This window comes from Parasteatoda tepidariorum, chromosome 9, assembly GCF_982258835.1.
Source record: "Parasteatoda tepidariorum strain Cologne lab strain chromosome 9, Ptep-v5.0, whole genome shotgun sequence".
Lineage (NCBI taxonomy): Eukaryota > Metazoa > Arthropoda > Arachnida > Araneae > Theridiidae > Parasteatoda > Parasteatoda tepidariorum.
The window spans coordinates 60,569,288-60,582,364 of NC_141763.1; the positions used below are offsets into that span (position 1 = coordinate 60,569,288).

General features: G+C 33.3%; 1 protein-coding gene across 1 annotated transcript in view; it reads left to right on the top strand.

Moving 5' to 3' along the window:
- Positions 1–1,337, top strand: part of LOC107436708 (uncharacterized) — a 52,890-nt gene extending 51,553 nt beyond the window's left edge. The window contains exon 11 of the mRNA XM_043043330.3: positions 1,035–1,337. Within this exon, the coding sequence (XP_042899264.2) occupies positions 1,035–1,269 (235 nt within the window). The 3' untranslated portion in view covers positions 1,270–1,337. The remainder of the gene's footprint in view (positions 1–1,034) is intronic.
- The last annotated feature ends 11,740 nt before the right edge of the window (positions 1,338–13,077 follow it).

A 13,077-nucleotide genomic window follows, 5' to 3' on the forward strand; every position in this document is an offset into this window, starting at 1 on the left:
GTAATTATAATAGGAGTCGTTTCAGTCTGAATATGATTACATGGCTACAATTCTTTTGTCTTTTATTTCCTAAATTTTTTGTTTGAAGTTTGCAGTCCCGTAAATTGATAAATAAACATCTCATAGTTATTTTATAAATCAATCAGGTTCGACTCACACAGGTTCAGGTGTCCAATTAAATCTGGTACAAAAAAAAATTAATTCAGCGTGATTCCCAGCCCTTAAAGCTGTACCGTTAATACGACGTACACAATCACGTAATTAGACTGAACCATATCATCCGTTGCAAGTATACAATTGCATAAAAACTGAAATGTGTAGTGTGAAACCGATTGCAGATTTGAAGTCAGCAACGCGAAATTATCATAAGATCAGTTTAAAAAATCTCATGCAACAGAAAAAAAATTCCCAGTATTATTTACATTTTACTTCATTGAATCAAACACTTTTTACCAAGTGTGTTAATTTTTCAATGTTATATAATATCAATAACTCATAAAATTTTAATTTCTGTAAAATTTGCGCGCTTATTTGTTGTTTTTGCAAAAAAAAAAAAAGTAAATAAAACTCAAAGTTCCCAAAAATATTTTGCCAGAAGACTGCACGTAACAAAGAAAAGAAAAAACTATGCTCCTTTGCATCAAATTTCTTTTAAAAAAGAACTTTAAAGAGTCGGGACCTCCCTGGTCGATCGAGTCTCGCCAATCGTCCAAACACCCTGTAGCGAGGAGATAGCTGGTTCGAAACCAGTCGTAGCCTTTGCTGCATATTCATGATCACCTTCTCTAATTTGTGCTCTATGTTATACAAAAGGCGTCCTTGTAATAAGACTGCATGTCTGTAAAAATAAAAAAATTTAATAAAGGGAACTTTCAAAGGGACAAACTTTCAAACAGAAATTTAGTTTTGCTTCGTTTAAAAATGAACTTTTTGCTCAGTAAAAAGAACCATTCTTTTAAATAAACGCTAAGCACAAACGAGTTAAAGCAATTTTAAATCCATAAACTCTTTAAACAAAATGTTCCATTTTTCAGAACTTCCTTTAACGTCGTCTGTCTTGAAGGTGGTATTGACGAAGGGGTCATCACATCTCTGCAGAAGAAAGGACACACTGTTCGCCAATACACACAGCACAAAAGAGAAATATTTGGTAAAGGACATGTTATAGCACGTTCCACAATTTTTGACAAGGATTCTCATGCCAGAAGTCGACACAGTTGGTGGTCTGGTGCAGATTATCGAGTGGATAGCAGCGCAATGGGATTTTAAATGTGATTCAAGTTTTTTTTTGCAATTAATGTTACAATTAAATAAATTTTATAGAAATACTTCAATACTATTCATGTAATAACGATTGTTTTTCCTTCACAAGTTTCAAGAACATATAATCACTACTTAAACCAAAGGATTACGCTTATTCTTCATCAGGAGAGCTAGTTTAAACGTTTTAGCAAACAAATGTTTTATTCAACTTGATATTATGAATATATATATATATATATATATATATATATATATATATATATATATATATATATATATATATATATATATATATATATATATATATATATATATATATATATATATATATATATATATATATATTGTTGCTTTATGCGCATAAATCATTTTTTACACATGGGTACTTAGAGATCATTTTTAGAGAAAATGTAATTTTTTTCAAAAAGATAAATATGTATTTATCTCATTATTAACCCATTTACGTCTAGCGTCCATTAAAACGACTGCCACAGTAGATCATCAAGCATCATTCGCAGCGGTCAGTTACCCACTTTGATCAGCCTGCTAAGGTATTAATGATACGCAGTATCGGTCCTCAATAAACTGTTCTACTGTAAAATACCAGAGAGGCCAACTGATTTTTGTCAGAAACGTTTGTCTGAGATTTGTCAAAATATTTTTAAAAACGGTAGAGAAGTACCAACTAAAATTTTCAGATTTCTGGCTAATTTTGCTAACTTTGAAAAAGATTCAAAATGGCTTAATTGTAGCTAAGTGACGTATTTCATAAGTCTTTGAATTATTCAGAAGCAGCCCTGAGTCATGAACAGCAACCTTATAAATCGAATTTACTAAACCAAAAATCATACATTAAAAAACTAACACTCAAAAATATTAATCCACTGTCCGGAGCAAGTTGGCATCACTAAAGTACTTGACTTCACGCACAGGTCGTCGGGCTACCACTCTTTTGCAAAGGATCGAATTTGAGATGTCTTCATATCATCCTCAGGAATGTTTTCGAGACAGTCTCCAATATTTCCAGACCGTGTAGGCCTGGAGAGCCTAGTTGGTAGGGCACGGGCCCACTGCTCGTGTGTTCGATCCCCGCTGTCCGAAGGCTCCCCGTGTTGTAAATGGTGACAGTTGCACGTTAAATCTGTCGAGTCACAAATCCTCCAAGTTCCCATAACAAATCATACCTTTGGGAGTACTGATCCAGGAGTTTCCTTGACTTCTGGATTGGTTCAAAATTTCGAGGCTACGGAAATGAACATCAGTAGTCGAAAACCCAAAATTGGGTCGGCTGTTCAACGACGGTTATAAAATAAAATAGCCCATTGTGCAGTTCTAGTGCGACGAAATAAAGTACTACGACTACAGCCTCTTAAACGGGCAGTAAATTTTTCAAAGAAAAAAATAGTGGTAGCACAAATGTTTCATTATTAAGACTTTATTTTACAAAAACAAGATAATTTTTTCTACCATTATATGATAATAATAATAATATAAATATTTATAATTGAATTCTAATTCATGGCACTTTATCACAGCATATATACAAGCTAAACGCAGATTTTTTCGATAAAGCCAAAGAATGCAAAACAGCAAATTTTAATGAAATCTTTAAATTTGAAAATTATATCAAGGATAAAAACTACAGACCAATAGCTGCACATTTCACCTCCGACGCCTCATATCATAACTATCAAAACAAATAATTTCATCAACCTTTCTGAAAATAACGTTTCCTCATGCTGATACAATTCTGAACAACTCCAAAATCAAACAAACGCAACTATACAGCAAGCTGCTCATTTAATTTTTTGATTCCTTTTTAGTTATTCAAGCAAAGTGCTTGAAACATTCACAAAAGCAACTCCACTTCCTGCTTACCTCAATGGTCAACCAAAACAGTGTAAAAATTCTAGTTGAATGGGATAGGGGTCGCTTCGCGACCCAGGTGCCCAATAAAATTAAAACACTAAGACTTGAATTCATGGCACGGTGCTCTTTTAAGCTTAAGTGGTAGGAAACAGTAAAAATATCCACTTAAATATGTGGTGCGCAAGAGCAATAACATAACAAGCATTTATATTTAGTTTTATGAAAAATAAAAACAACGTTGCTAAGACAACTCAATAATAATAATTACTATATTGACGTTCCAGACATTGGGATGTAAAAGTAATAATGGATTTATATATTTTATATTAACTTGTAAATAACTGTGTATATTAAATGTTGTGATGTCTCCAATTTACTTCGTTTTTATTTATCCAAAATCGCACATAGTAGGAAGAGAGAAAACCTTCCCTTACAACTGGTGACCTCAGGACGTGATTAGTTTAACAGTGCGAAGATTTTATTTGGATAAAAGAAAGGTTTGTGCATTACCATTATTTTATAATTATCTTTATATTAAACATGGAGGAAAGCACAAACGATAATTTAAATTCATCAACTCAAGATAATGTGAATTTAGAAGTAAACAAAGTGGCAGTTAAACCACCAATTTTTTGGCGACATAAACCTAAGTTATGGTTCTTACAACTTGAAGCACAGTTTGCTAACGGCAATATTACTCGTGATTTAACTAAATATAACATTGTCGTTGCCTCGTTAGACGAAAATGTCTTAGATTTCGTTGAGGATATTTTGTTGAACCCGCCAATGAATGGAAAATACGACGCCTTAAAAAATGCATTGTTAAGTAGATTGACAGATTCTGAAGAAGCCAGGTTAAAAAAGGTGCTGACTACACTTAATCTTGGCGATAAGCGTCCATCTGACTTGTTGCGACAAATGAAAGGTTTGGCTGAAAATTCCATTTCTGAGGAATTGTTAAAATCACTTTGGCTACAGAGGCTACCACAACAGGTTCAAGCTATATTATCTATTAGCTCTGATTCTTTGGATAAAATGGCAAAGATGGCAGACAAAATTATTGGTATATTTAGCTCAACAGAGTTATGTACAGTTGATAAAGTATCCAGTAAAACTTTTGAGCATAAAAACATTTGTGACGAAAAATTTAATTCATTGGAGATTAGTATTGCAGAATTAACTAAGAAATTTGATACATTCATTACAAGGAGTAGATCTCAAGATAAATCTGTAACAGCTCGAGACCGTAGCCGTTCGAGATCCCAATCTTCTCGTTATAAGTTATGTTGGTACCATTTTAAATTTGGAAGCAAGGCACATCGCTGTGTTAAACCTTGCCAATTTCAAAAACCAACAAATACTTCGGAAAACTAACGGGCCAGTCGATTGAAGAGGCCAACGACTACGGCCATCCAAATTGCCGCCTCTTTCTTTTTGACAAGTCAAGCAAAAGGCACTATCTTATTGACACTGGGGCTGACGTGTCTGTAATTCCACCGCCAAAACCCAATAAACTGTTCCCATCTGATTTTAAACTTTATGCTGCAAATTCAAGTTCAATCAAAACTTACGGCAAGCAACTTATTAGTTTAGATTTAGGCTTGAGAAGACGTTTCAAATGGAATTTCATCATAGCAGACGTCTCAAAGCCAATAATTGGCGCAGATTTTCTTAAGGCACATGGACTTTTGGTAGATATTAAACAAAAACGTTTGCTTGATCCTTTAACATCATTGACAGTCTCAACTAAAATAATCAAAGGGCCATCTTCATTTTTAACACCCCTCGATAGTAATAATCTAGATCCAGATATTCATTCTCTGCTGCAAGAATTCAAAAACTTATCTTCAGAAAAAATAGAACTGAATAAAGTTAACTTAAACCATAATGTCACTCATGCTATTGTTACAAAAGGCCCACCCATAATATCTAGAGTGCGTAGATTGGCTCCAGAGAAACTAAAAATCGCCAAAGCAGAATTTGACTACATGCTGGAGCGTGGCATATGTCGACCATCAAGCAGCCCTTGGTCTAGTCCATTACATCTGGTCAAGAAAAAAAATGGCGAATGGAGACCGTGCGGAGACTATCGTGCTTTAAATGCAGCTACATTACCGGATAGATATCCTATACCACATCTGCATGATTTTACACACCAATTAGAAGGTTGCACTGTATATTCCACATTAGATCTTCATCGAGCTTATCATCAAATTCCCATGGAACCAGCAGATATAGAAAAAACAGCTATTAGTACACCATTCGGACTGTTCGAATTTCCTTTGATGACTTTCGGACTTCGTAACGCAGCGCAGACATTCCAGAGATTTATGCACGCCGTTCTACGTGGTCTAGAATTCTGTTTCGTCTATCTGGATGACATATTAATTGCATCGCGCTCTAAAGAGGAACATCTACAACATCTCAGAATAGTTTTTGAGAGATTGCAACAATTTGGATTAACATTGAATCTCAGTAAATGCAACTTCGCTAAGCCTGAGGTGAATTTTGTTGGCCACAATGTTTCTCTAAAAGGAATTCGTCCAACAGAAGAAAAAGTCAAAGTCATTGAAGATTTCAATAAACCCAAAACAGTCAAACAACTAAGAAGATTTTTGGGAATTATAAATTTCTACAGAAGATTTATTCCTCAAGCGGCTCAACACCAAGCATGCTTATATGATTATTTAAAAAACAGCAAAAAGAATGATAATCGAACTATCGAATGGTCAGACGAAGCTTCAAATGCTTTTACGAAATCCAAAGAATTGTTAAAATCTGCAGCAAATTTGTCTCATCCAGTGCCATCTGCTAAACTTGCCCTTATGGTAGACGCTTCCAATATAGCGATAGGTGGAGTGGTGCAACAACTCGTCAATAATGATTGGCAACCGCTAGGTTTCTTTTCTGTTCGACTAACACCTACACAAAAGAATTATAGCACCTATGATCGTGAACTGCTAGCTGCATATTCGTCTATTAAGCATTTCCGATATTTGTTGGAGGGTCGAGAATTTACGTTATTTACTGATCACAAGCCACTAGTATACGCTTTCCAACAAAACTTGGAGAAAGCATCACCCCGACAACAAAGACATTTGGAGTACATTTATTCCAATTAACTTTAGAAAATTAGTGTTCAAAAGTGTTCATAATCTCTCACATCCTGGAATTAAAGCGACTGCTCGATTAGTTACATCAAAATTTATCTGGCCAGCAATAAACAAAGACATTCGTGATTGGACCAAAAGTTGTTTGAAATGCCAGAAATCCAAAATTTCTAAACATAATCATTCTCCATTACAAGAATATCCTATAGTTGGTCAACGGTTTCAAGACATTAATCTAGACCTGATTGGACCTTTGCCATCATCAGAAGGATTTCGTTATTGCCTTACGATAATTGATCGCTACACGCGATGGGCAGAAGCCATTCCTTTACCTGATATTCGAGCAGAGACAGTTTCTGATGCTTTATTGAAAAATTGGATCGCTCGCTACGGTATTCCAAGCGTAATTACAACTGATCAGGGTGCGCAATTTGAGTCTCAATTGTTCCAAGAACTTTCGAAATTACTTGGTTTTAAAAGAAATAGAACTACTGCATATCACCCACAAGCTAATGGCTGTGTAGAACGTTGGCATCGTACTTTGAAAGCAAGCATAATGTGTCATGAAAATCCAAGCTGGACAAAGTCACTTCCGATTATTCTACTTGGTTTACGCACAACCTTGCGAGATGACTGTCAAGCCACCCCAGCAGAACTCTTGTATGGTGAAAATATAAAACTACCATATGACTTTTTTGAAAATTCAAACATTGAAGCGCAATCAGAATTCATTCAGAATTTAAAAAGCACCATGGAAAAATTAAAACCCGTCCCATTTCGTCATCACTCGAAGCAGAAACCATTTATATTCAAAGATTTAAAAACTTGCTCACACGTGTTTGTCCGTACTGACTGTGTTCGTCATAGTTTGCAACAACCATATCATGGACCATATAAAGTTTTAAAGAGAACCGATAAAATTTTCACTGTTAAAATGAAGCAAAAAGAAGTTAATGTATCTATAGATAGAATAAAGCCCTATTTTTCGGACATTTCTACAGAATCTGAAAAGACTTCAGAAACACCTTTACTGGTTGAAAAGAATTGTGGACCTATTTCATCGTCTACAATTTCTAAAGCTGCTACAGAGCAAGGCAACGGAAACAAAAGAGTGAAGCTTGTTATTCCACCCCGAGTGACTAGATCTGGACGTACAGTGCGCATTTCAGCACGTTACACGTGAGGTTCTTCATCGTTCGAGTACCTCACTAGGGGGGGAGTGCTGTGGTGCGCAAGAGCAATAACATAACAAGCATTTATATTTAGTTTTATGAAAAATAAAAACAACGTTGCTAAGACAACTCAATAATAATAATTACTATATTGACGTTCCAGACATTGGGATGTAAAAGTAATAATGGATTTATATATTTTATATTAACTTGTAAATAACTGTGTATATTAAATGTTGTGATGTCTCCAATTTACTTCGTTTTTATTTATCCAAAATCGCACATAGTAGGAAGAGAGAAAACCTTCCCTTACAAATATAAACACAGTGCTTTTTTTTAACACGTTCATTGCCAGCCGAGTGCAGGAGGTAATAATATATAATTGGGTATAATATGAAAAAGACACAACTACTTCCACTTCGAAAATTTTACTAGGAATAACATTTACCTTTTAGTTTAATTAATAAACTGAGTTTTAAATATGTTTACTAAATTCATAAACTTAGATAAAGCAGCAAAATAAATTATTTCTAAAGGAACTTAGACTAATACAATTCCAACCTGGCGAGTAGCGACTTATAACAAAACACTTCGTTTCATGTTTATTTGTTGCTAGAAATCAGGTTCGCAGAAAATGCCTTTTACTAGTTAAATTTAGTAGGAATAACACGACCTGTGACGTAGTCTATAGTATACCCAATTGAAGAGCGATAACCTATAAAAATAAAATTTTCTTATTTAGCGACCATCTTAGTTTTTAAATTTTACAATAAGTTTATTTTAATGAACACCATGTTATTGTCATAAGAGGTCTGCATCATTTTGGCATATTTTCTACAAAAATAGATGGATGACAATATGCATCTTGCTACAACTTGATCTGTTTCACTAACACAAACTGTAGGGAAAAATTTCGCCACACGCTATCGCGTAAACGAAAGTGTTAAAGCTTAAGTGATCAGTCACAGAAAGAGACATCCACTTTAGAATAAACACTGTGCTTTTTTTAAAGCTAAATTGGAAGGGAACAGAAAAAAATATCTACTTTGTTATAAACAAATATTTACTAATATTATTAACATAGAGATGTTTTTCATTTAAGCTCTAAGGTCGACCTAAGGTCACGCCACCAAATGCAAGGTATTTACAACTTGGATTTAATTAAAGAGCTAATTTTTTTTTCTTCAATGTTGCTTAAAATTTTATTTAATAGAAATTCCAATTTTGCTTTATAAAGTAAGTTATAAAATTTTCCCACCACGATAAACGAAAGAAAAATATTTTTAGATCTGCTGGCATCTGCCTTCTTCATCTGACGAATTGACCCTAGGGCAACTAACACTTTTGGCGTTGCACTTTGCATTGGTTTTTGATTTGAATATAAATATTTATTACATCATTGATATATTGCGGCAGATAGAACTACCTTGTTTTTGCAAAATAAGTACTAAAATGACGAATGATACCACTATTTTCTTATTTGAAAAAAGGAAGTCCCAAAAATAGGACGCTAATCACAAATGGGTTAAAAAGGTGCAAAATATTCCATACCAAACAACCACCAATACATTTTCAACAGATATAACGTACATGCAGAACTGTTTCTTATCTAAAAAGAAAAGTAAAAAATTGTGAACAGTATTATATTATGTAACCGGCATTGAACAGCCAAACCAATTCTGACTTTACAACTATCAATGTTCAACTCCGTAGCCTTGTAATTTTTAACCCAACCCAGAAGACAAATAACTCCTAGAGCAAGCATTCGGACAACTTAGTCTTCACGGAGAACTTTTGCGATGGAATTAACCCGCATATGGAGAATAAAACCACAAAAATTTCTCAAGGGTAACTCGACGGCTAGAGGGAATTCTAACCCATGATCTGTATACAACTACGGATACTTTGCGTCGGTTCCTTGGGGTATTCATCCACTTTTCCTTCGAGGTTAATATCTTCCTTACCTGTACTATGCATGATTCTTTATCGCCTTACGAGGTCATCGCCAACAAAACCAATTATTTTTACTTTTTGAAATGCCGGATGCTATTTAGGCAAATTATGAAATAATCGTTCTGATGAGGTTATTATGTAAATGATGTGCACGTTACTGTGAATGACCGAAATCGGTTGTTGTTGACTTTCACCGGTGAATGTTGACAATCAAATTAGTCGCTTTGGTGAATGTCCGAAATATTTATATTCGTGGATATAATTACATTTATTCAATATTTTAATACTTACTGACGATAGATTAGAACAAACATCAGTGTTTGGAGTATCGGGCAAATATATACTGGGTAGTGGCACTTGACTTTAAAAAAACATCAGTATAGGGTATACCGGGCAGGGGCACTTGACCCTAAAAAAAACATCAGTGAAGGGTATACCGGGCAAATGCATACCGGTCAGTGGCACTTGACCTTAAAAAAACATCAGTGTAGGGTATACCGGGCAATGGCACTTGACTTTAAAAACATCAGCGTAGGATATACCGAGCAATGGCACTTAACCAGACCTAGTATGACTAGACCTTTGGTAAATGTCCGAAATATATACTAGGTCTAGTGCCACTTTTGCTATAGCTTAAATATTAAAAAAAAATTAAACAAAGCGTTTGAATCAATTTTAAACTGATAATTAAATGATTGCTTTAAAATTAAAAAAAAAATAATAAAAAAAACTACGCCAGATAAGAGTAATTGAAATAGTTGCTTTATACAGCGCATGTGCGGAAATTTTTTTTTTTTAAAATTATCCAGGTGCATCTAAAAGTGGATGAATATCCCAAGACACCCTTTGCGTCAGACGTTGGTGCAAGCCGGGAGCAGAATTTGTATCAACCAGTCATCACTGAGATTCGAACCTATTTCACCTAACTAACACTCCATCCCCTGAGCCACAGCTGCTCGTGTTTTTATATTCAGTTTGTAATTATAAATAGTAATAAAAGCCAACTTAACATACTTAACTTTTTCCAGATATGAATAGTTTCACTACCCGTTTTATGAGTACAAACAGAACAGCCCTAAATAATACTACCTTCATTTACTGTTACAGTCGAACCACGATATAGTGAATACTCGGTTGTAGTTATTTCATACGTTTGCTACAGTGAAGAACTAAAATATCGAAATTTCGTTTTAAGTGAAATCAAATTTTATTTTCGAGGTATTTAAATTAATATAACGAATGTGATGAATTTTATGAACATTACTTAAATGAAGTGATGCATATCATTAAGGAGTGTTGAAAAAAAAAAGTCATTCTGCTGGAATGAATAATGCGAGTGGTCTCACAGTGGCACATCGGAGAGCGACTTGGTTGTACCGAAATTCCAACTTTTAAATGACACTTTCACTAAAAATGACATAAATAAATAAAAAAAGATAAACATAAAAAAAGTGCAATAAAAAGATAGAAGTTCAAAAAATTCTTTATAAGGAAACAACCATTTTGTTATATGGAGAATGTTTTTTAATTTTTTTTAACGTTCTGATTAAAAATTTCGCTAGAGGAAGAAATTCACTGTCAGGAAAATTCCTTGCAGAGGAACTCTACAGATTTCGTTTGTTAAAATTTATAAAACAAATTATATACTAGTGTAATCACTTTTTCCTACAAATCTACTAAAATATGCTGAAGAATATTTTCTCGACGATTTTGAATATAGGGAACTATTATTTATAGTGGATTTATTCCTGGTTCCATAGACGGTTCACTACAGCGAGATTCAAATGTATTTCATTACCCTTTTATTGCAGTAGGATGAAGTCTGAGAATATGTAATAATTGTAACGAAAACCCAACAATTTTGCAACAAAATGTTAAAGGTATCTTTATAATGAAACACTAATTTGATCCTTCTTTTATTGGCACACTTTTTTCTAGCCCATTGTGTCTAAAAGCATCGCAAGTACAGATTGAAATAATGACTTACCATCACCAGAAAAACTTGCCGTATTCATCCCTATTTAGAAATTTAAAAAAATAAATAAAAACTGCTTCATTTCTAGCTTATCGAGAAAAGATTAATATTAAGTTGTCTGAGTCCCTAAAAACAGGTAATAAAATTTCTAAAAGAATATTCAAAAACCAAAACTGCTTTGCTTCCCTATCTAATATTCCAATAACAGAAATCCCGGATAGAGCTTCTCTAACAAATTTTTTTTCTTCTTAAAATAATGAACAATTAGTCACATTTTCATTTTGTGGTGTAGTTAAAATAACTGTTAACCGAGCTTAAAGTCAAAATATAAATATTTTCTTCATAAAAGTCACTTTGCTCAGATTGTTTTTTTTTTTTTAAAAAAGAACACTTCAGAAGCATGTTAAGAGGTTTTCCCTTCCTCCTAAATACACAAAGCAAAGCTCATTACGTAATAGAATTGGTTGAATCTCTTTCCCTGTTTTGGAGAACACCTTTCTTACGTTCTTTTAAAAAAATTGGAACATTTCCTTAAAAGGCTCACTGTGAGAGTTTTCCTCGTGACAGTAAGACAATATAGTATAGATAATTAAGGTGAATACAAATGCTTTGTTTGCCTCAGTGAAATTTCAATAAAGAAAAAAAATTTGAGAGTTTAGTAGTCTTTCAGTATGTCTACAGTTCGAACATTCATGGGAACATTGATCCACAATGAACTAATTTATTAACATTTCCTTGGAAGGCTCACTGTGAGAGTTTTCCTCGTGACAGTAAGACAATATAGTAGTATATATAATTAAGGTGAATACAAATGCTTTGTTTGCCTAAGAGAAATTTCAATAAAGAAAAAAAAATTTGAGAGTTTAGTAGTCTTTCAGTATGTCTATAGTTCGAACATTAATGGGAACGTTAATCCATAATGAACTAATCTATTAAACACTAGTAATCTGGGAACATATTAATATTGGAGAAAAATAAAGATCTTAACAGTATAATTTCATTCTTAACAATTATCTTACAGAAACATGAATTTCATGCTCAGACAAATATTTTACTAAAATTAATTTTTCTGAAAAATATTTTGGTTTTGGGATACGTAAATCTTAATATGGTACTCAAGCTTAATTTTACCTCGGCAACAATGCATTGCATTCAAGGAAATAATCATTTAACGCTTACATATTGAGAATCAAAATAACTGTTTTAAATTGCACTATCGCTTTAGTCAACAAGGAACATTTAGAAATACCAGAAATATTGGGATAAAATTTAAAAATGAATAATGACAGGGCAATTAATGCCCATGATTGATATTTGATTCTATGTGCACTACTAGTGTGAACAAAGGCTAATTTTTCTTAGAACTTGATGGTTAAAAATAACGAGACAATTTTTTCTAATAAATTTTAAGTTTCATATGTAGGGTGTTCTGTAACCACCACCCTTAATAAAAAGTTTTACAATCCTTATTTAATATAAAAGTCAATAAGGAATTGTACAAGTTTAAGAAAGCAAAAAATATTATCATAATCTGATGAGTTGCTTTATAAAAAGACAGGATTAAATGATAAGTCGAAGTCTATGTTTGCACGATGTGAAGATGTTTACTAGAAAGTGTTTTTATGTCTCTTGCTCAGTTTTTTTAAAAAATCAAACAGAATTTGATACTTTTAATCCAGCGATTCTTATTGTTCATTCCTTTCATGTTTAAATAAATGTTTTCATTTTTCTTCAC